Raw genomic sequence first — 24,569 nt, forward strand, 5'->3', positions numbered from 1 at the left:
GTGTTTCTATCTCTCTCTCCCTCTCCCTTCCTCTCTGAAATAAATAAATAAATAAATAAATAAATATTTTAAAAGACAGTGTTAAAAAAAGAATACATCAGAGTTATAGACAAGGCTGCCCACCAGACTTCCAGGCTCCCTCAAGCCTCTTTCTCTCCTGGGCCAGGCTAGTGTGGGTGACGAGATGACATCAGCTCTCCCCTGTGGACATTTCTGCATGTGCAGGTATGCCTCCAGGACCTTTCTGTGTGGGCTCTCTGCTGGGTCTTTCTGGATCCTGGCTTCCTGTTCAATTTCTTTCTTTCCAGGACTCCTTATGTGTTATGTCTCAGTCTGGTGTCCCCTCATCTTAGGGGATTATATCCCTGAGGCCCAGGAGAAGAGGGTCTCACCTCATGTGAATTGGCAAGTAGTTAGAGGTTGGTATTGGACCTTCCTTCCTGTCTCAAGTTGACAACATTCTTGTTTTGCTGAGGGAGCGACCCAGAACATTCTGTTCTTGGTGTCTGTGCACACAGCCAGCCAGCTCTAGCTTGGTACCTAGTGGTCAGTGAGAGATGTGCTGGAAGATGAGCCATAGAGAACCTTCCCTGCCCCACCCTCCACGGCATTCAAACTAGCACCCGGAGGCACGGCAGCAGGCAGCTGGACGGACCAGTCCTAGCAAGAGGGATGCAAATGTTAGCTGCTACTAAAATCAATTATAATAGTTAACATCTCCGTAGTGCCTGACAGCGTTGGAAGTACTTTATATGTATTAACTCACTTCTCACCAGAATGCGACAAGGTAGGTCCTATGACTATAACCATGTTACAGTGAGGAAATTGAGGCAGGAAACTTAAGGTTACATGGCTGAAGGAGTTGACAGTGAGCCTGGTTTTCAAGTCTGGGCAATTAACTACAACACAGTCCTCCTGGTTTTCCATTTCTATTCCTAGTGCAAAGATCTTGGTCCTCAAATATTTAGTGGATGTCTGCTCTGGGCTGGGCACTGGGTGAGGGTTTTAGGGGGAATGGAATATTGTGTCTGCCGTTTGGGGGTAGGGAAACGCGTAAACAAAGTGTCCCTTAACACCAGAGGTGCCATAATAGAGGCATGAACGTGTGGTGGGGAACAGGAAGGGCGAGGTTTGTACTGCCTGGAACAAGTGTCACCAAAGGGCAGACATCGAGAGGGCAGGAGGACATTCCAGACAGAGGGAACAGAATGTGTGCAGGTATGAAAGCTTACAAGTGGTGCGCCCTGATGTGGAAACATCATGGACAGTGACTGTCAGAAGGGTTGCCAGAGAGTTCAGGGCTGGTGCTTCTGTCCAGCTTCCTGCTCAGGCCTGTCCTCCTGCTCCAGCCTCCAAGCTCCCTGTACCTACTCTGTGCAAAGCACTGTGCCAGGTGTTGGCCCAGAGTGTGGGATAGAAGCAGGAGCCTGGGTCAGGGAGAAGGACTTTGTGATCAGCTACAGACACAAGGATCTTTGTGGCTGGTGTTATTCTGGGGGTGAAGAGGAGGCTGCTGGGAAGAGCTGCCAAAGGAGGATTATGGGAGAACTTGGGGCCTTGCTGATCTTGGTCATCCCTGGACATGTAGATTTTCGGGCTGTAGGGAAGGGATCTCTGTGTGTATGTGTTGGGTCCTTCTCCTTCTGCTGCCCCTGCAGCTGGGGCTCTGGAGATCTGACATGCCTTGCTTTGGTGCTGGCCCTTGGAGGGTTGCCAGGGAAACCGTGGGCCAGCTCCGGGAGATGTACCCAGAAGAGAGGAGAGTGGGTGACTCAGGCTGCCTTCTCAGACACCGCACCCCCTCCCCATTACGTGGAAAAGGGTCTCAGAGACCTCTTTCTCCTACAGCAGTGATCCTGCTTATTATTTCTTTTTTGGATAGAGCAGTCAGCCCCTCCCGCAGCTCTGACTGCTAGCAATGTTCCCTAGGGAGCGAAATGGTCTCAGCCGCCCAAGTCCCCCATAAATACACTCTGGAGTAGTGGACGGATCCAGTTGGCCAGGGTGAATGTAAACTGCTGTGGCCATCCAGGCTCTCCACCATCTGGGTGGTAAGCAGCAGGAGCCCTGGCTGAAACGCCCTCCTGGGAGCAAACCCGGGATAATTATTGATGGGCCAGTGGAGGACTTCTGACCTTGGCTTGGGAGGGACAGGACCCAGAATGCAGGCCCTGGGGAAGGGAGGTGGGAGGGCTGCGGAGGGGGGCCAATCCGCACGACCACACAGTCCGGCCCGAGCCCCGCCAGTGGTGGTCGACACTAAGCAAAGCAGCATCTGCTCATTGCTCGTGGGACCTTGCTGGGCACGCGAGTGGGGAAGCCACACCACCTCGGCCACGAGGGGCAGTGCGCGGCGCCGGCCTCCCGGAGCGTGCAGCCACCCCGGGTGTGCGGAGGGTATCCTGTCCCTACTGGGCGGCCGCGGAGGGGGTCAGAGGGACCGCGGGCTCGCGAGCGCGCTCCAGGCGGAACCAGGAAGCGGCGCGCGCGGCGCGGGGCGCGCTCAGGGTGGCGGGCGGCGCGCGCGGCCGATCTCCGCGAGCGAGCGGCGCGCGCGCCCCCGTGGGCCCGGGCGCTAGGAGAGTCGGCGGCCGGAGCCGTCACCCAGGCGGGGGCCCTGCGCAGGCGACTCCGCGCGGCGGCCCGGAGGAGGGAGGGCGCGAGCGAGAGGCGGGCGGAAGGCAGCTGCTGGCGCCCGAGGGGCTGGGCGAGGTAGGAGCTGAGGGGCCAGCCCTGGGCGCGGGGCTCGGGGGCGAGACCAGCGAGTCGTCCCGGGCGGGGCCCCGCGCCCCTGCCGCCGAGCCGCCCGGCAGGGCCGAGCGCCGCCATCGCTCCCGGGCAGGGAGGCGGCCGCGGTGGCCGCGCGGGGCGAGGGGCGGCGGGGGCGCGGGGCGGGCATGCAGGGGGCGTCGCGCGGAGGCCTCGGCGGGCGGAAGGTGCAGAGCCGAGGCGGTGTGTGCGCCCGTTTCCGGGGAGGGGGTGTGAGGGTCCCCGGCGCCCACCCCTGAGAGCCGAGGGGGCCACTCACACTTTCACGGTGCAGTTCCGAATAGCCCCGCCGCCTCCCTGCTTTTCCTCCTCCTTCCAAAAGAGGTATCTGCGATGGGTGGGTGGGTGGGTGGGTGAGCCGGAGGTGCCCGGTGGGGTAGGGGGTATTAGCGGAGCTTCAGGGAGCAGTGCCTTATAAGGAGTCAAGGCAGCAAATACGAACGTGTCGATAAGGCTCTGGGTGCGGGATCCCACAGATGGACCCGCCAGGCCCCGGCTCATGCGTGAGGCAGGGGCATGCAGCGTGTTTGTTTGTTTGTTTTTTCTAGCCCAGGATAAAGAGTAAAAAAAAAAAAAAAAGTGCACCTGGTGTCGGGGTAGATAGAGAGTCGGAGGAAGGGGAGCCCGTGTGTCCCCAAAGCTGGTCTGAGGCTGAAGGAATCTGGCAAGATGGTCAGGAAGGAACGTGTGTGGAGCAAGAGGCGATTGCAGACACTTGTAGCCAGCAGTGATGGGAATGGCAAAGAAGGAAAGCAGGTGCCAGCTCTCAGGAAGATGAGATTCATGAAAACCACCAGAACTGTAAAGGCAGAAAGAGACAGCGACCCTCTCTTTCCCAGCGAGCCATGCCAGGTTCTTTTCCTTCTTGTCCCCGCTCAGGCTGTCCTCGCTGAAATAAGCCAACCGTGCTCAGAGCGGGCGATGCAAGGCCCGAGCTGGGAAGGGCCCTGGCGATGATGCCACGTCCGTGGATTGTGCCGATGAGGAAACTGAGGCCCAGATAGGTGGAGTACGTGGCCTGCCCAGGTCACACAGCTGTGAGGTAGTTGGGGGACTGAACTGTCGGCCAGAGAGCTCTCAGTTCCGGGCTCGTCCCAATGCACAGTGAAGTAGTGGATCTTTGCCTCCAGAGAATTTCATAAGTTGTCTCCGGAGTGCTTTGGGGGAATGAGTGCCCTTTGAAAGGACTAGTGTGTCATCAAATTATTAAACTGATCTTATGTCATTTTTTTTTCAGTCTTCCAGTGGTGTTTATCATCTGCTTGTATCTTAGGTTTCCAAAGCGGTTGGATAGCCGCCTGGGCCATAATAAGCTTTCAGCTGTTGAGTATATTACCTCAAGTAATTTCGTTGTGGTTCCATGAAGATAATAGAACTTTGCCTCTTTCTACACAGTTCTGCTGTTCTTGCGCCTTTGTTTATAGTCATTGGAAAAGGACTTGTTTTATTTAGTGTGCCTTTCATCGTTTGTAGAAGACGATATGTTGTAGTTAGTGTGCCGTTCGTGGTTTTCTAACTTTATTTTGTAACACTCTGAACATTGGATCGGTTCTGAGCATTTCCAAATGGATTCCACATTTGAAGGTTTCTTTTCAGGCATTGGTGTTTTGGTTTGTTTCGGTACCAGTTTCCATCTCATGGCAGATTACAGCTGTTAGAATTGATAGCATAAATGGGAAAGGGGCTGCCGATTTGCCAAAAAAAAAAAAAAAAAAAATTTACTGTGTGACCACTTGTGATGTCTGTCGTGTTGAATGAAAAGAGTATCACACCTTTGGTCAGGTAAGTGTTCGCTAGCAGATGACTTGTTTTCTGTGGCCTTTGGAAGATGAACATTTTGAGCACCTGGTTGAGACATAAAGGAAGGAATGAAGAGATCTTTCTTTAAAAACACAAAACATCAGAAAGAAAGAAAAAAAAAGTTGATTTCTATCACCAGCAGTTTGGTTATTGCATAACTTGGCGCTCATTGCTGCACTCATTGCTGTATACCCAGCTACATCAGTCATTCCACTCATTGCTGTATACCCAGCTACATCAGTCCTTCCACCTTCTCACCAGAGCTTGCCTTTTCAGGATTCATCTTTTTGTCAACAGGATATTAATAGGGATTTTGTGTTAAGAAATTGAAGGTGGATGTGTTTCTTAGATGGGTACTTCATGACAGATGTGATGGGAGGGGAAAACAGTGCTATCATTGTTTGGAGTGTTACAACATAAATATTTTGGTCAGCACTTCCTATTGTGCCCCAACTTCTCATTTCATCTTCATTTCCTTGCTCTCAATTGATTTTTAAAAATGTTTATGTATATATAAAAAAACAAACACACCAAGACTAGTTAAAGGTGTCATTTATTGCTCTTTTGCTATTTATGTCAATTTTTGAAGTTATATTAAAATTTTTCAAGTTACATTCAAGTTATTTGTGACTTGTGTTAGGTTTATATTTATGAGTGTCCTTGTGGCGGTTCCTTTGACTTATTTTTGTGTAGGTAGGGAATATAGGTAGTCTTATAAAAGGAAGATGTTATAAGTAGGTAAATGATATGCTCAAGATTCAATTGCATGTTGAAGGTAGAATGAAAAAAAGCTTCACTATTCTAGTGCCCTGCAAACATGTACGTATTCATAAAGTACTCACGGATTTCTGAATGTTCTTATGACCAGCGACACATTTTCCCTTTCTATTAGAGTGCAGATTACCACATTCTTACAAAAGGAAGCAAAAACCTCCTATTTTTATTGGTGTGTTTTGAGCATTTGAAACGTATTCTTTTAAAAAGTTATCTGATAATTCATAGTTACTCTTCAGAAAAACATCCTTTTACTACATAATAAAGCATCAAAATAGTTTGACTCAGGAACTTCTTAATAAAAAATAATGTTTAGACGTTAGTTCGAAACTATCACTGTCCCCAATTTTGTGTGGTGTTTAAAGGAAAAACACTTTTCTTTAAATCTGAGCTTTGTTAATAGAACTGTTCTAAAATAAGAAGTGTTTTTTTCCCCCCTGCAGTGTTAGAAACACAAGTTTTATGCTTCTTTCTGGGAATAGAAAGTCAAATTTAACCATCTACTTTCCATTGGTTAGACAGGTTTTTTTTTTTTTTGGTTTTTTTTTTTGGTACATTTAAATTGTGAGCATCACAGTGATAAAACGTTTTTTAAAATTGTATTCACTCTTAATTAGCATGTCCTTATTTTAAGTAGAGTATTGACATTAGATTTTTAAAAATTATTATTGATGATTCTTTACCATTGAAAAACCTAAGCCAGTTTGGAGAAGATTTTACATATCTAAGTCTGTGCTGTTTTCTCTCATCAAAGAGAGGAGTCATTTCAAGAGTTAGATTTTTAGTTGGTTGAATGAGACCCTCACTTTTGGTAGTTTCAGGGTTTTAGATGACGTTTTATTACTTTTGTTAGTTTTGGTCACACCCATGACTTCCTTGGAAGGTAACTTTGAGGTTTGGTTTCCTTTTTTTTTTTTTAATGGTAATATTGGGGTGGGGGTGCTTCCTGTTTGTATTTTCAAAATTAGGTCCACATAGAACCTCCTCTAGTGTCACAATTCAATTTTAAACAAAGACAAGCATCAGAGGCCATGGGGTTTGTCTTTGACCTGTTGCGCTGCTTCATGACAGTCTTACTGAGCTCAGCCTGAAGACCCAGCTGGGAAGGCAAGACATTCCTGAATCTTTCCCCAACTCTTTTCAAGATTTAGCAGCCTGGGAAGAAATCTTAAAACAACAACAACAAATGCGCAATTTAAAAAAAGGGGGGGGCGGCTACTGCCATCTGTTTCCTCCCCAGGTACCTAGAAACTGCGCAGCACTAGATGGAGCTGAATGGTGTTCTGTGGAGCCTTGGATGTCAGCCTTTAAAGAAGGGTTGCCCCAGCCGGCCGCTATGGCTCAGTGGTTGGGCATCCACCCATGAACCAGGAGGTCACGGTTCAATACGCGGTCAGGGCACATGCCCCGGTTTCGGGCTCGATCCCCAGTGTGGGGCATGCAGGAGGCAGCCAATCAATGATTCTCTCCCATCCTTGATGTTTCTCTCTCTCTCTCTCCCTATCTCTCCCCCTCCTTCAATCCCCCCCCCCGCCCCGTGAAGAAAGAAAGGTTGCCCTTGCTTTATACAATATAGAACCCCATGTATTAAACAGTGAATATGGCAGTTCTTTCTGACTTCACCTGAAAGCCATACAGAATGTCATGGAGGAGTTAAATAAGAACAAGGAAAAATTTAGGGGATGGTGGTAGAACTTTGGAAGAACGACCCTGAGCCATAAACTCTCCCTTGACCCTCACCAGTAATTTTCATGTGGTAGGTTACTGTTTATATATATGCTGGAGTGTGAGGTACATGGAGCCTTGAGAAGAAGTACGTTCTTGAAAGGAGCATGTGATAATATTGTTTCAGACATTGAAGCAAGTGGTCTTTTCTGGGCCTTCAACTGACTTGATTCTAAGAAGTGTAATGACTAGACTCTTAATTTAATTGGCATTCAAATATGTTTGCCATTGAGGGATGCTTATGTGTCCTACATTTTCTTTTGGATCACATTGCTAAAGGCAGTACTGCATTAGCATGTTGTGCAGGTATGCATCATGCGATTTGCAAATGCATAATGGTTAATACCTATAGAGTATCATAACCTCCCTTACCCCCTTCCAATACTCAAGAAAGGAGAAGTTATAACTTGTCATATACTGGATATTTCTTCTTTGGGTTTATTCATAATAGTTACATCCATTCTCATGTGTTATAATACTATTAAGATGAAAAATACATATATTGATTGATAAAGAACATTTATTTATCTTCTGGAAGCTCGCTTGCAAAATCTGGTCCAACGCTCACTGTCCATTTAGTCTTCCCTTGCCTCTGACACTCTGACTAACTCTTTTTATTTTCCCAGATTTCTATTATGAAGAGAAATATCTCCATATTCTATGCACTGCTAGGTGTTTGAAGTGCTTGTGCTGACTCATTTTTTTAATTATACTAAGATACAGAGGATGGTTTGAGAGCCATAATAAGATTCTCAGAAAATATGAAAACTTTCCTTTCTGACTCGTTAGAGAAAGGTTGGGGAAGACAAGGGGAAATACATCAGTGAGCCAATCAGTTATTGTTATTTGTTGGGATTAATTTGGTGACTAAGATTGCCAGTGCCCATCAGGCTCGTGAAAGTGAATTTGGCTTTACTCTGTAATGCTCACAGGACAAACCCAAGGGTTTTCTAATCCTGCTTGTTTTCCCCCCATAGGGGATTTTTTGGCATATGGGAAATCAAGCTGAAGTTACCAGGAACAGCCACATCCATGATTTGTACTAAAAATGATGATTTATGACTCTAGGCTATGGCTCTGCTTACTCTGGGCTCCTCTGGGAAGATACACTCATTATCTATATACTCATGATTATGCCATCTTTCAAAAAGCGATCAGAAAATTTATTAAAAAGTAACTCAGATGATGTCCAAAGCCTAAAAGTACAAAGATAATGAAAATATACCTAACACTGTCCATTTCCAGTGCCAAGCAGACACTGTTACAGCTCTTGCCATGTTTTAACTCATGATCCTCGGGGGGTGCGGGGGGGGGGGTTGTATTATCTTCAGTCAAAGATGAAGAAATGACCACAGAGAAGTTAAGTAACTTGTCCAAGGTCACATTGCTAGCAATGACGGCGCTGGATCCAGATCCAGGCCACGCTGATTTCAGAGACTGCATTCCTAACCCTTGTACCGCAAAGGAGTGTGGGCAGCTGCAACCTTGCAGTAAGACAGCGGCTTCTTTAAGGCTCCTATATTTTTATTTGTGTTCCAAAATGGACTTTATTTTTTAATAGAAAAAAATGTCATATATTTGGAATTTTTTAAAGTTATGAACATGATAAGCATTTTTCCAACTAATGTATATATCCCTGGTGGGAATTACATGAAAACAGAGTCTTCATTTTAACTATAAGTTGTCCTGTGTTGTTCTTACACTAGCATTATCCTATATACCATAGGAGACGTGCTGTAAGCTGTCTTCTTGGCCTTTATTGACAAACAAAAGGAACATCTGTGCCAGTGTGGCAAGTGACACAAGTGTTTGTTGGCTGAGGACTCCAGTATCCAGCTCATTTTCTTTACAGCTTTATTTTGAAGGGATTTATGGTCCTATTCTTGTTTTATTAAAGCCACTAATTGTGATTTCTGAGATAGAAGGACTTAAGGATTTTAATTTGGGGGTGGGGGTAAAGGCAGCCGAACAAATTACTGTGTGTTTAGGGCTATGCAAATGGTCATTAGAAACTAGTCGAAGAAACATATTCCTTTTCGTATCTGATGCTTATTTTCTCTGAGCACTTTTCCTTGGAGGTGGATTGTGAAGTTGAATCTTGAAGATATAATTCACAAGCCCTAAAGTGTAGTGATTTGAATTTGAAAGATCAAGTCAGGGATGAGAAAAACTTGAATTCCCTGAGCAGAGAGTATAAACTAGTTCAAATAAACAGAGGATGTTAGCTTCCAGGATTGTCAAACTGTCACCTTTGACCAGGGTTGAATTTTCTTTGAATGTTGACAAAAGTTACAGTGTCAGTGGAAAAAGCTTCATGTGAAGTATCTATAACTCAGAATTTCCTTATGTTTGTGTCAGTGAGGTCCTACAATTAACGCTTTTTAAAATGTCTGTTGAGTTTAAGAAGACTTCAGTGGGGTTTTCCAGCCTTTAGGTGAGAGTAAATTAGAAAGTTTATGAAAAACTATTTTATGTTGTCTAACATTCACAGCTTGTAGCTGGTGGCAAATCACTACTGTTTTTGTAAAGAATGGGATTTGAAAACCCAACCTGGGGGAAATGTCTTAACTAAGCTACATTCACAAATGTCATTGTAGTATTTATAAAAAAGAAACTGCTCAGCACTTAATCTGTTGAGATACTAAAAATTGGGATTTTTCAGCTTTATCATAGAGCATTCTTCAAGATATAGTCATCCATAGTTTAGGTAAAATTATCTCTCAGAAATAATGCTAATTCTATCTTTTGTTTCCTCTTTCTAAAAATCTCTTGGTCATCTTTGAGGCTTGAGGAAAGTAGCAAACGAGATTTACAGAAATATGCAGCTCTTTACAAAATGTAAGTCAGTTTACCCTGTGGGTTTATGTTTTTAGGATTTGTGATCTGTTTCTGGTAGAAAATGAGGAAGAATTATAGTGAGAATTGGACATTGTAGAGCCTCATTCCAAAAGGTATGGGAGGTCTGATATATAGAGATGCAATGCAAATATTCCTTCTTTTTATGTTGTTATTGTTTCAATTATGTAGTGATAAATGGAAACCCTGAAGCTTATCCTAAGATAAGTTTATCCTGTAACGAGTTTAAATAGCACGTGAAAATACTAAATTCATTGTGATGTGAATAGAGATTGGCCTTCCTCTTTAGCTGTTGAAGGTATTAAAACAAAATGGAAAACATTTGGCTTCCTGAGTGACATGGCTACAGTCAACATGCTGAGCTGGGGATGAAGCATGAGCCCTTGATTTTGCAACACCAGAGCAAAGCACGTAAGTTTAAAGGGATGAGTCCTTAAGTAAGATAGCTTATTACCTTAAACACACATTTTAAATTTTGTCCTAGAAATGTGACCTCGTCCAGATTTATGGGTTTGAATTTTTATTACCCAAATGTGAAGTCTAGTTTGGACAAAACTTAGCATTATATTCCAGTTAATTGGTACATTTGAACAGGACAAACTTAAAACAGTGGCTTTTATGGAACAACTCATAAAAGGATATGTTGAAATATAGATATACATGTGCATATACAATATGCATACATATTAAAAACTTCTTTATGCTCATAATGCCAGAAACCAAAGGTAAATGACAAAATAAGGAAAAAAAAATTTTTTTTACTCTTACCTGAGGATATTTTTCCATTGATTTTTAGAGAGAGTAGGAAGAGAGAGTTAAAGACAGAGAGACATATCAATGTGAGAGAAACACATCAATTGGTTGCCTCCTGCACGTGCCCCGACCAGGGAGGAGCCTGCAACCGAAGTACCTGCCCTTGACCGGGTGCTCTATCCACTGAGCCAAACCAGCTAGGGCAGAAAAATATTTTTTAAAATATATATTTTATTGCTTTCAGAGAGGAAGGGAGAGGGAGAGAGAGAGAGAAACATCAATGATGAGAAAGAATCACTGATCAACTGCCTCCTGCACACCTCCAGTTGGGGATCAAGCCTGCAACCCGGGCATGTGCCCTGACAAGGAATTGAACCGTGACCTCCTAGTTCATAGGTTGATGCTTAACCACTGAACTGCCGGCCAGGCAGACTAACAGCATTGAAAAAATAAAAACAGTGTTGCTTAGGAATATGAGGGAAACTGACACCTTCATGACTCATGGGTTGAAATGTAATTTGGTGCTTTTTTGAAGTTTGATATGTGTATTGAGAGCCTTAAAAATGTCCCTATACTTTTATCTAACAGTTCCATTTGGATGACAGAATCTCGAATGTGTTCAAAGATTTGTGTACAAGGCTATTCCTCGTAGTGTTATTTAAAATAGCAATAAATTGGAAACAATTTCACGTTCAGCATTATAGGATTAATGAATTAAATTTAGGAATTTCTATACAATGGAATACTATTCAGCCATTTCAAATCATGTTATGAAAAATATTTAATTACTTAGGTAAGGTTTATAATATATTACTAAATGAAAAAGCAAATTATAGCCCTGTGGCTCAGTGGTTGAACATAGACCTATGAACCAGGAGGTCACGGTTTGATTCCCAGTCAGGGCATATTCCCAGGTTTTGGGCTCAATCCCTAGGGTGGGGCGTGCAGGAGGCAGCCGATCAATGATTCTCTCTCATCATTGATGTTTCTATCTCCCTCTCCCTCTCCCTTCCTCTGTGAAATCAATAAAAAAATATTTTTTTAAAAAGCAAATTATTTTTAAAGAACCACATACAATTGTGCTTGGAAAAAAGAATAAGCATTAAAAAAAGATTTCTTCTGGATTGTGAGATTCCTGATGTGTGTGTGCGTACTTCCTAGCATTTCCTGTTCATTATTACTTGTTTAATGAACAGGAAATACTTTTATAATCAAGAAAAAAGTTATTTTAATGAATTGATAAAGAAAATGTGATATTTATGTCCTCTCTTTATATTTATACTAGAGGCCTGTTGCACGAAGATTCGTGCAATAGGCTTCCTTCCCCTGGCTGCTGGCACCGGTTTTCCTCCGGCATCCAGGACCCAGGCCTTCACTCCGGCCACAGCGGAGAAGCCAAGCATCGAGGATAGGCTTCTCCGCTGAGGCCAGAGTGAAGAAGCCAAGCCTCTTCAGTCTTCAGTCTTCAGTCTTCCTTGGGCCAGAGCCTTCAGTCTTCGCTCCGTGCCTGCATATGCAAATTAACCCACCATATTGGTTGGGTTAATTTGCATACTCCCTCCTGGTTGACTGGTGGGTGTCATGGAGGTACAGCCAATTTGCATATTTCTCTTTTATTAGTGTAGATGTAATGGAGTGTTATTCAGCCATAAAAATAAGGAAATTCTGCCATTTATGACAACATTGATGAACCTTGAGGTCATTATGCTAAATGAAATAGCAGACAGGGAAAGACAAATATTGTATGATCTCACTTAAATATAGATCTAATAATAATAAAAAACAACAACTCATAGAAACAGTAGATTGGTGGCTGCCAGGGGCTAGTGGTGGGAGAATGGGTGAAGGTGGTCAAAGAGTACAAACTTCTGTTGTAAACTCTGGGGATGTAATATACAGCATAGTGACTATAGTTAACAATGTATTGTATATTTTAAAGTTGCTAAGAGAGATATTGAAAGTCCTCACCCCCCCCCACACACACACACACAAACACACACACATTGTAACTATGTGGTGGATGTGTTTACTAACCTTATTGTGGTAACCATTTTGCAATATATACACACATCAAATGATTGTACACGTATACTTTAAACTTCCACAATGTTATATGTCAATTATATCTTAATAAAGCTGGGGGGAAAGTAATTTTTTAAATGACATTTGTGTATTGATTTATCTTAGAATAACAGTTAATGTTTCCTTTTTAGGAACAGAAAAATGAATAATTTGTGTTTGTGTTAACTATTTCGCATGGTATACTTATTTAGTATGATTAGATGACATATTTTGTTGAAGAACTATATTAAAATCATTACCATTGTATTCAACATTTTTAGTTAAAATAATTTGAACTTGAGCACTGAGTTATTTCCTATACTTGGTGGAATGCTTCATAAGCTGATAAAAATTATATTGTTTTCTAAATATGATAAAGAAATTATAATGTTGCCCTAACCGGTTTGGCTCAGTGGATAGAGCTTCAGCCTGCAGACTCAAGGGTCCCAGGTTCGATTCCGGTCAAGGGCATGTACCTTGGTTGTGGGTACATCCCCAGTGCGGGGTGTGCAGGAGGCAGCTGATCGATGTTTCTCTCTCATTGATGTTTCTAACTCTCTATCCCTCTCCCTTCCTCTCTATAAAAAATCAATAAAATATATTTTAAAAAAATAAATTATAATGTTTTACATACTTGCATATGTGCTCTGCTAAGCTACTATTCTTTTCATGTTGAAGGTGTGTATTTATTGTTGTTTTGACTTTTGGAAAAAAAAACAGGCTTAATTTATTTTAACTTCTTACAACCCTGATCATTGTATTATTTCAATATATTTTCTGCACTTGCTGTTGTACTGCTTTCTCTTTCATGATGATACCTACAAAGGTTGCTAGGTTTCTTTTCCTTGTAATTCCATTAGTCATGCTTAATGACTTCTCTAAATGTTTATTATGGTATTCATTTGGGAATATCTGGTAAAGGAAATGTCTAGCGAAAGATACTTTCTCTTGGGTATATGTCATTAGTAATACAAAAGACGTGTTCTGCCTTAATTAAATTTACATTAAGTAGTTTATTTGTAACTAGATTTAGTGTTTAAAAGTATTTTAACATTTTAAGGAGTTTAAAGAAGTAAAATGAAAATAAGCTGTAAGTTGATGTTTTAGGAGAATTCTGGAGCCACCACTATTTAGGTCTTAATTACTTTGCAGCAAATAAAATTACAATCTTTAAAAAAAAAAAAAAAAAGGAACATGTATTTTTGAGCCCACCAGAAGACCTACTTATTTTATGTAAAAGTCACCTCAGTAAAAATCTACCTTAACTTAGATTATGCCTTGTAACTTACTGTAATGAAATTTGCTGTAAAAGAATTTTATTTTAAGTCAGTTTTGAGACTACTAAACTATAAAAGAAACCAGGTAGTATCTTTTAATGCTTTTTAAACCTAAATCCATGAGTAGTTAACTCAAATTCATGAAGATAAATATTTTTACATATTGAAAATAAAATTATAGCCCTAGCCGGTTTTGCTCAGTGGATAGAGCATCAGCCTGTAAACCGAAGGGTTGTGGGTTCGATTCTGGTCAAGAACATGTACCTCGGTTGCAGGCTCAACCTCCAGCCCTGGTCTGGAGTGTGTGTGAGACAACACATCTATGTGTCTCTCTCACATTCATGTTTCTCTGTCTCTCTCCCTCCCTTCCGCTCTCTCTGAAAAATCAATGGAAAAATGTCCTTGGGTGAGGATTAAAAACAACAACAAAAATGGCCAACAGTTGGATTCCATAAAAAAAAGAAAAGAAAAGAAAAGAAAACTATAAACATATTGCCTAGTATGCCTTCATTAATAAACCTGTTAATTTTATGGTTCTTTTTGCTTCTAACTTCTTACCTCCGCTGTCTCCTGAAAATTTGATGATCTCATTTAATCCAAAATTATGTTTTCCTTTGGTTTCAGTTTATTTGTAGTTGCTGATTTTCCCTATAATCTGTTTTATCACTGTGATATTACTGTGACCAGTTAAACAAGTTTCTTTTATGTATCTTAGACATTTTCACCAAACCATGAGATATTTTATAAATCATTTAAATTTGGGGACCTTGATTTTAGCATCATATGTATTATAATATAGCATCATTTAATTATACAACATATTTTAAAAGTTATATATAAAATGATTTATTGCTGTCTTCATGGAAACTAGTTACTTGTTTGTGTTACTTGTCTTTATTCGATTTTGAGAACTTGTCTATCCTCACAAAGATAAGTCTTTTCCAATCTGTAAATCTGAAGGTTCTCTTCTTAAAGGAGTTCAATGTAGGTAAGATTCAAAAGACTGCAAAAAAACCAAACACCTTCTTTTAGAAGTAACATAATTTTGTTGGAAAATTCTTTAATTTGCTTTTTGTCTCTTAGTTGCAAGAGGGCTTTTTGAAGTTTTATGTGTGGGAGGGTGGTGTTTAAAATACCTACAAGGTGCCCAGCCCGTGTGGTTCAGTGGTCCAGCCAGGAACCAGGAAATTGCGGTTGGATTCATGGTCAGGGCACATGCCTGGTTTGCAGGCTGGATCCCCAGTAGGGGGCGTGCAGGAGGCAGCTGATGGATGATTCTCTCTCATCACTGATGTGTCTATTTCTCTCTCCCTCTCCCTTCCTCTCTCTGAAATAAATTAAATAAATAAATAAATAAAATACCTCCAAAGTAAGTAAAGAAATGTATTCCAAAGTTTTATAGTAATTTGGCTATTAAGGTAAGACTTAGTAAGTACTAAGTAAATATTTGATGACTAGTGAATGAATGGGCTGTACAATCACATCTGCTTTTTAAGGCACAGTTAGAGAACACCTTGACCCATTAAACTAGATATGCCAGTGGTTCTTAACCATTTGGGGATTAGAGGATGTTTTGAGACTCCAATAAAACCATTGACTCTCTTCCCAGTAAAATACACATACACATGAAATTTTGCTTACACTTCAAGAGGTCCATAGACTCTAGTTGCAAGCCCCTCATATAAACAACCAGCTCCCTATTAACACAGGTAGTGGGGTTAGAAAATGTGGAGGAGAAAAATAATCCAAATATATGGTTAAAGCAGACCTCTAGTCTGATCTTGTTATTTGGGGGCTCAGGAGGGACTTATTTTCTCAGAAACTTAATATCAATCTACTTGACCATTTAAGGTATCCTATCTAATAAAAGAGTAATATGCAGATTGACCATCACTCCAACACACAAGATGGCTGTCCCATGTGGTCAAAGATCCTGCCCCCATGTGGACACAAGATGGCCAGCAGGGGAGGGCAGTTGGGAGGAACCAGGCCTGCAAGGGAGAGCAGTTGTGGGTGATCAGGCCAGCAGGGGAGGGCAGTTGGGAGGGACCAGGCCTGCAGGGGAAGGCAGTTAGGGGCAAACAGGCTGGCAGGGGAGCAGTTAGGCATCAATCAGGCTAGCAGGGGAGTGGTTAGGGGGTGATCAGGCTGACAGGCAGAAGCGGTTAGGGGCAATCAGGAAGGCAAGCAGGCGAGCAGTTGGGAGCCAGCAGTCCCAGATTGGAGAGGGTGCAGGCTGGGCTGAGGGACACCCCCCCCCCATGCATGAATTTCGTGCACCAGGCCTCTAGTTTCATTATATAGCCCTACCATCATTTAGTTAATCTATTAATGGATATTTAGGTTGTTTCTAGTTTTGCACTTTTTTTTGAAATTAATTTCAGAGAGGAAGGGAGAAGGAAAGAGAGACAGAAACATCAGTGATGAGAGAGAATCACTGATTGGCTGCCTCCTGCACTCCCCACACCGGGGATCGAGCCTGCAACCCCCAGCAGTGCCAACTGCCCTCCAAAAAGACTATCCCAGCTGATGTGCCCACCAGTAACCAGTGCTTGAAGGGGATGGCCATTTCCCCACATCCTTGATAGCTCAGTGTTGACAACCTTTATATCTTTGCTAGCCTCTCATACTGGTTTGTATTTCTTTGCTTTCTAGCAAAGTTGGACAGTGTTTCACATGTTTATTGCCAATTTTATTTCTTCTTTCTGATTTACCTTTTTATATATTAGCCTGTTTTTCTATCATAGGTATTTCCATTTTCCCAAAGGTCTTTCTGTCTTACATATGACCTCCTAGTTTCTTCTTCTTTTTTTCTTTTTTCTTTTTTGGCTTTCAACTTTGTGTAGTATTTTTTGCAGTACGTAAATGTAGTCTAATTTAGTAGTTTTTTGTTCTCTGATCATGCTATTAAGACATGCCTAGAAAACCCATCCATACACAAAGATTATTAAATTTTCATTTGCATTTTCTTTTAGAATATTTTATACTTCTATTATTTTTTATTTTTTGCATTTGTCTCTCGAGTCATTGGGAATCTATTTCTGTGTAAGAAGTGAGGTGGGCTCTAGCTGGTTTGGCTCAGTGGGGTTGTGGGCTCGATCCCCAGTGGGGGGCATGCAGGAGGCAGCCGATCAATGATTCTCTTTCATCATTGATGTTTCTATCTCTCTCTCCCTCTCCCTTCCTCTCTGAAATCAATAAAAATATATTTTAATAAAAGAAGTGAGGTGGGAATGTAGCTTTGTTTTTCTAAAAATGACAATAATCCATATTTATTGACCACTCACTGTGTGCCAAGCATTGAGTTAAATATTTCATATGTATTAATAATTTTAACCTAAATCAATTACAAATGGCTAGCCAGTTATTTTTTTAAAAATCCACCATTTTCCATCAGCTCCCTCTTTTTTTCCATATGAAAATCCATCTTTATCATATACTAAGTCCTCAAATATGTTCAGATCTCCTGCTTTTATTTTTTAAATATATTTTAATTTATTTCAGAGAGGAAGAGAGAGAGGGAGAGATAGAAACATCAATGATGAGAGAGAATCATGGATTGGCTGCCTCCTGCATGCCCCACTGGGGATCAAGCCCACAATCCGGGCATGTGCTATTGACTGCAATCGAACCTGGGACCCTTCAGTCCACAAGTTGATGCTCTATCCACTGAGCCAAACCAGCTAAGGCAGATCTGCTTCTTTTCTATATTGTTCCATAGATCAGTGTTTCTGAATATACCATATTATCTTATTAGGCATTTTATTTGGATCATTAAATTTTTTCAGAGACTAAATCAAAGAGATAAGTAAGAATTTGCATGAACTTCCTTTGAAATATGCAGTAGGGTAGATTTTTAATATGATTCAAAATGAATTTCACATTTTTTTTAACAGATGGCAGATAATCACCAGTGGTACCCTTTAAAGAATCACTAGACCTAGTCTTCTTAAACATGTTTTTCTATGGAGATTCTGTAATAGAATAGGAATTTTTAAAAACAATACTCTGTACACTTACACTCAAAATAGTGTAATTTCATACTAACATTTCAGTAAGTACAGTGACTACATAATTTATATATATTTATTTAAAAAATATATATATATTTAATCCTTACCTGAGGATATTTTTTTTCCATGTGCAACACAGGTATGTGCTCTTGACCTGGAATCAAACCCATGACCCTTTGGTGCGTGGGTGGATGCTCTAACCACTGAGATACCGGCCAGGGCCTTAAAATGTTTTTAATTGATTTTTTTATTGATTATTAGAGAGAGGGGAGGGAAGAGGGAGAGAGAGAAACATCGATGTGAGAGTGGAACATCGATATGCTGCCTCCCGCACACCATCCACCAGGAATGGAACCCACAACCCAGGCAGGTGCCCTAAATGGGAATCAAACTGGCAACCTTTCAGTGCACAGGAGGGTGTCCATCCAACGGAGTCACACCAGCTAGGGCAAAACTACATGTATTTCTAACTTTTAATTTAAAAGCTTAGGATTGCTTTCAGAAATTTTTCCTTCTAAGCAAAATGTAGAAGGAAAGTTATAAATGTTACAAATAAGACATATATGAACTAGAAAATTGTAAACAAGAGTTTTAGAGGAAATTTGTAAAATATTATAGATGAGCATTGTCCAGTACAAATATAAATGTAATTTTATAATAGCCACCTTTTAAAAAAGAAGTAAAAAGAAATAGGAGGAATAAATTTTAATAATTTTCTTTAATCCAGTGCATCGAAAATATTTCAACATGCAATCAATATAAAAACTATTAATGAGATATTTTACATTTCTTTTTTATGCTAATTCTTCAAAATCTAGTGTGTACTTCACATTTACAGCATATCTCAATTTGGATGCAAAATGTTCACCAGAAATACATGAATTGTGTTCAGATTTCATAAAAATCTCTTTCAGTAGATTCACATATCCAACTTGTTCCAAGCATACATGAAAGTTTTCCTGTAACTAAATTGAGCATCAGTTTTTCAGTTTACATTTAAGTTCATTAAAATGAAACAGAATTTTAAAATTCAGTTTCTCAGTGACACTAGCTGCAATTCAAGTGCCCAATAGCCCAGGTAGCTAGTGGCTGTCATAGTGGACAGTGCAGTTACAGGCTTTCTAAAGAAATAAAAATAAAATACGGGCTGTCTCCTACTTTTAACATCTGGCTTACAAATAACTCAGATTCAAATAGGGTGTCTTGCCCTCTGGGAACTCTCTAAGGGAACAGAAGCTACTCTTACCTGAAGAAGATGACACCCCTAAATTCCCACCAAACACCCACCTCCAAACACACAGGCACACAGGGACACACTCCGTTTTGGAAACTGCTGCACCAAGGCATGGTTGAAGCATCATCCACATCCTTGGAGGCCCTTCTTTTCCCTGGGGGGTAGGAGTTCTCCAGTCTGTGCTGTGTGGGAGCTGGGGTGGGTAGCAGACAGGGTGGAGGAATTATCTTGTTACTCATGTTACCCCTGACTAGAAATTCTAACACCGTTTCTTCAGAAACAAAATTATAAAGGGTAATTGGGTTTTATAAGATTGTGGCTCAACTGAGGTTTTGGGGTTTACCTAGGGATTTTTTTTTAAAAAATTTTTTTATAACTCTGAGAAAATAGTTTATGTTCCAAACAACAAGCATACAGGTAGGTTTTGGAATATGAGTTCATTTGTAAGGTGACCAGAAAGAGGGTACGGGGGAGAGGTTGGGAGTTGCCTGTTGTTTTATTACAGAAGGGTGCAAGGGCCTGAGTATTGAATTTGGATGCAACAGCCTAAATTGTCTCTTATCTCCTATATGAGCTTGCTTACAACTCTAAGACTAAACCTGTTCTGTTTTAGGTATCATTCAACTATCAAATCACTTTTAGACAGAGTTTTTGCTATTTTGTTTTGCTTTGGGGTGGTGTGTGTGTGTGTGTGTGTGTGTGTGTGTGTGTGTGTGTAACAGTTTGCCTAGAAAATAATCGTTTTCTTTTCGTCTTAGCTACTATTCACTTTTATGGTAGATTTAAAGTTGATTTAAAGTTTGAAATTTGGGATCTTCTAGTTACAGATGAAATTTTCCCTTTCAAAAGAGACTCTTCCCCCCGCACACACACTGTTAGTTTAGTCCTAGGAGGCACCTGAGGGAGGGGAGTGATGCTTAGTTCTGTATAGTTGAGGTGATGATCACTCCAACTGTGTGTGGAAGACTGAACAGTTTCAGAAGTCCATCTTGGTAGAGAGATTCTGGAACCTCCAGGAACACCTAAGCCCTTGGTTCTTCAGGCCTTCCTACTTAGTTGATCTTGATGTTCTTCCTAGATCTCTGATTCTAGGAGGAACCCTTGAGGAGATGTATAGAGCTCCTTTGTTGTTTTGCATATTGGCTGACATCTAAGCCAAATTAGTTGGCTTTTTAATGTTAAATAAAACATCCAGTAGCTTTTAATAAGGTGTGCTTTATTTTAGTATAGTGCCAAAAGTAGCTTAATTATAACACTTAAAACATTCTGATATACTTTATTGAATGTCATTGATTCCTCAATAAAATTGAGGATTATTTCCATAAAGGAAAATTATTTACCCAACATAATATCACAAGCTATTTTAGAATATTTAAAATATTTTCTTAGGTGAAAATTTAAGAGCATATACAAAAGTTGTTATGCTCCAAGGAGTCTGATTCTTTTGTTTTAACATTCATTATATTCATTATATTGAATAAAAGATTGTTGTGTTGACTTCAGAAATAGGTGGTGCATTTTCAAGTTCTTAAAAATATTTTTATTACACCTAAAGTTTTCGCTGTGATGTTATTTGTTGCTTTAGTAGAATTTGACCTATATTTTATTCTGTGGGGAAAAGATAAACTAAATGTTTGCTAGCCACCTACCACCTTGTGCTGTTATGCATTGGGGGAGTGGGGGTAGAAACTCGAGTCCCATTGTGAATTTTTAACTCCATGCTCTGTATTTTTAGAGCCTTGTAGAGATCAAATCTGCAAACCAACTTTGAAAGATAAATGATTTGATTGTGGCAAGCATGAAAACTATCCTCTACATGAAACTGTGTCTGCTGGGAAAAAGCTGCACTAATACCACAATGACGTGATCTTAACTGTGGGATCCTTGATTAGACGCGATTTGTTTTGCACATACTACAGCCCCATAAAGATGATCGACTTTCAGCAGGGATGAACAGATGCCCCGGTTTCATAAGAAATTGCTTTCACATTGTCAAGCCTCTCACAAAAGCCAGTCATCACCATTGTTATTCTGATTTTGCTGACACCCTTTGAAAACTTTTCCCCAAATATTGGTTTGAATGCACAGACCTCGCTGTTTACCTGTAAGATTCTATAATAGTCAAGTGGTATCCTTCCCCCACCCCCAACAGAAATAAAAAGAAAACTAAAAACAAAAATGAGAAAATATAGTATAGGTTGTATTCATTTAAACTTTCAAGTTTAATAGTAGATATAGAGCCCTCGCTGGTTTGGCTCAGTGGATAGAGCATCAGCTTATGGACTGAAGGGTCCTGGGTTCGATTCAGTCAAGGGCACATACCTTGGGGGTAGGCTTGATTCCCGGCCCTAGTCATGGCGCATGCGGGAGGCAACCAATCGATGTGTCTCTCTCACATCAATGTTTCTCTATATATATCTCTCCCCCTCCTTTCCACTCTCTAAAAATCAATGGAAAAATATCCTTGAGTCAGGATTAATCCTCCCCCCCCCCAAAAAAAATATATTAGCGGCTAAGTTTAATAAAATACATATCTGTTTTGTTCCCTGCTGTATCTTCAGTACCTGGAATGGAGCCTGGCATGTAACAGGTGCTCAGTTAAGTATTTGTTAGACAAATATTTATTTTTTCTATGAGATAGTCAGTCACATACGTTTGCTTATGGTAGGCAGATACTCATCTATATATATAAAAGGCTAATATGCAAAGTGTCCCCTCGGGAGTTTGACCAGGAGACTCGGAGTTTGATTGCTCGCTATGACGTGCGTTGACCACCAGGGGGCGGTGTGGAATGAAGGAAGGTCCTGGCCAGCAGAGGGAAGGCCTCAATCGGCCCTGATCATCAGCCAGGCCTAGGGACCCTACCTGTGCACGAATTTTGTGCACCAGGCCTCTAGTCTCTTATAATAAGCATTGGTTGGTGTTGAAGTTACCTTAATTCTACTTATTTCCCTTTAATCTCAATAGAGAGGGTATATTCAGAGGCTGCTTCACCCTCAGAAGGGCTGAAAGTGTGCTTTTTACTGTGAAAGAAAGAAAAAAGAAGGGAAAGCCAATTCTCTGTTTCCTTTGAATTTCAGAGTTAAGGGTGGAAGAAATGTTAGTTCACTAGGCATGAACTGGCTTTTCCCCCCATTAGAAAAAACTTTTTTTAGCCATTTGAATCATTTTTAAATGGCATTAAGTATATTGACGTTGTCATGCAACCATCACCACCATCCATCATCATTCCCAAACTGAAACTGTACTTACTAAATGATAACTCCCACCCCTGCCCCCCAGCCCCTGGCAACCACTGTTCTACTTTCTTTCTATATAAAGTTGACTATTCTAGGTACCTCATATAAGTGGAATCATATAATATTTGTCCCTTTGTGTCCGGATTTTTTTTTTTTTTTAGTATGACTCTTTGGTTGGAGACTTGACAATTATTTTTCTTTTTTAAAAAAAATATATTTTTATTGATTTCAGAGAGGAAGGGAGAGGGAGAGAAAGGTAGAAACATCAAGGATGAGAGAGAATCATTGATCTGCTGCCTTCTACACCCCCCCTACTGGGGATTGAGCTGCCAACCTGGGCATGTGCTCTTGATCGGAATCGAACCCGGGACCCTTTAGTCCGCAGGCCGACGGTCTATCCACTTAGCCAAACCAGCTAGGGCTTGACAATTTTTCTTACCCCTGAATTTCTAGTTTTTGCTTTGTACCTAGACCTAGCCAGTGATGCATACACAATAAGTATCCAAAGACAAGTGAATTCAACAGCTTGTTGGATACCGCTAGGGGGTTATTAAAGCTTTGAAAATGTGATTCCTAATCTGCGTGTCGGTAGGCTTATGTCCTCCAAGCCTTGCTGATAAACCTGCACTAATAGTAATATCGAAGATTAGGCTTTCTCCATGTTTCATAAAGCAAATTGTTCTCATTGTGATCGACGGATTATGAACTGGAAAATTACCGATACATTGTTGTAATTGTTTATACAGACATTAAGACAAACTCTATATAAAGGACAGCAGCTACAAAAAGAGGTTTTGATTGCAGCTTGATTAAGAAATTGTATGCTCATACTCATTCCCCCCCTTCCATTTTTCTGTTTTATTTGTATTTTCCCTTCTCCCTCCCTCTCTCCTTTCCCTTGCCTTCCCTTCCATTCTGTCCCTTCCTCTCTGCGTTCCTTCCTTTTTTCCTTCCGCCTTTCCGCCCTTCCTACCTTTTCTCTTTCTTTATCATTTTCATTTTTCTGAGTAGTTGCTACAGAGACAACCTGACCCTATTATCCAAATATAAAATAGTAATGGCTTCCTATCAGCCTGCCTGGAGGGAGAGGGGAAAAGAAAGTAAGAAAACTAAAACTAAAGAGGAAATATCCTTAATTTGTTTTTAAAGGATAGAAACTAACTTGTTGAGGAAAAAAAGAAATATAATGGGAGATCTGATTGGTAAAGAAACAAAAGAGAAAGAGAGAGGGAGAGCCTTGGAGGACAATTTGAAAAGTATCCCGTGCAATTCAGATTTCAAACAGGATCTCCATCTGGGGGCGCCTTTAGAGCCTCCGACACTGCTTTCCTTAACCCCATTTTCTCAACCTGTGGAGTGGGGGGTCAACAACTAGACTCCGCCTTAAGAGTTTGGGCCAACGCCATGAGGATAGGAGAGGTAATTTTTTAAATTCAACTTTTATGATGTCTACAACTGCAGGTGTTAGCACGCCAGAGACAGAATTGACAACGAAAAAAAAAAAAAAAAATCACCCCGTGCCAAGTCTGACTCCTCTTGGAGAGGCGGTGGAAATGGCTGTGGTGGCATTCCCTAACGTCAGTACCCTGGGCTTTCTGTGGCTCTTCATGGTGCTGGGAGTCTCCCCTGGTCCTTCCTGTTTAAATGCGAATGGACATCGATTGCCCTGCTTGCCCTGCCCCCAGGGCTCCTGCATTTAGATTGCCAGCATTTGGGAAGTTTGCTGGTCACAAAGAGATGCTTGCTTTTTCCATCCCTTGTCACAGGCCCGTTCAGTATGCTTTCATTGGCACTTAGTTTGGTTTTCTTCACAGCAGCAGCTGCTAATGAGGGACAGCTTTTGAGCGAGCAGCTTGTCATTTTTGGCAGGGGTAGGGGACATCCATAACCATTCAAGACTCTGTTTTCCTTTGCTAAATTTACTTTACTACATGGAAGTACGTCTTCAGTAAAAAATAGTCTGCAGTCACACACGGTATTTACTGAAATACCTTCCCGCGTTGGCATTCGATCCTGCAGTCGGAGAACTCTCAGGAGATGAGGGACAGGTCCCGCGTCTATCAGACCG

At 41.2% G+C, this 24,569-nt stretch overlaps 1 protein-coding gene across 7 annotated transcripts in view; it reads left to right on the top strand.

The window, feature by feature from the left end:
- The first annotated feature begins 543 nt into the window (after positions 1-543).
- The window catches only part of LOC308253942 (signal transducer and activator of transcription 5B), a 61,229-nt gene continuing 37,203 nt past the window's right edge, over positions 544-24,569 (top strand). The window contains exon 1 of one of the 7 annotated variants that reach the window (XM_080679717.1): positions 544-787. In XM_080679717.1, coding sequence (XP_080535843.1) covers positions 778-787 — 10 coding nt within the window. In that variant the 5' untranslated portion in view covers positions 544-777. Of the gene's footprint in view, positions 788-2,554; positions 2,713-24,569 lie in introns of those variants that run through there. The other 6 variants (XM_080679715.1, XM_080679716.1, XM_080679713.1 and 3 more) reach the window with 6 other exon arrangements.

The sequence above is a fragment of the Plecotus auritus genome (genome assembly GCF_963455305.1).
Source record: "Plecotus auritus genome assembly, chromosome: 7".
NCBI classification, from domain to species: Eukaryota; Metazoa; Chordata; class Mammalia; order Chiroptera; family Vespertilionidae; genus Plecotus; species Plecotus auritus.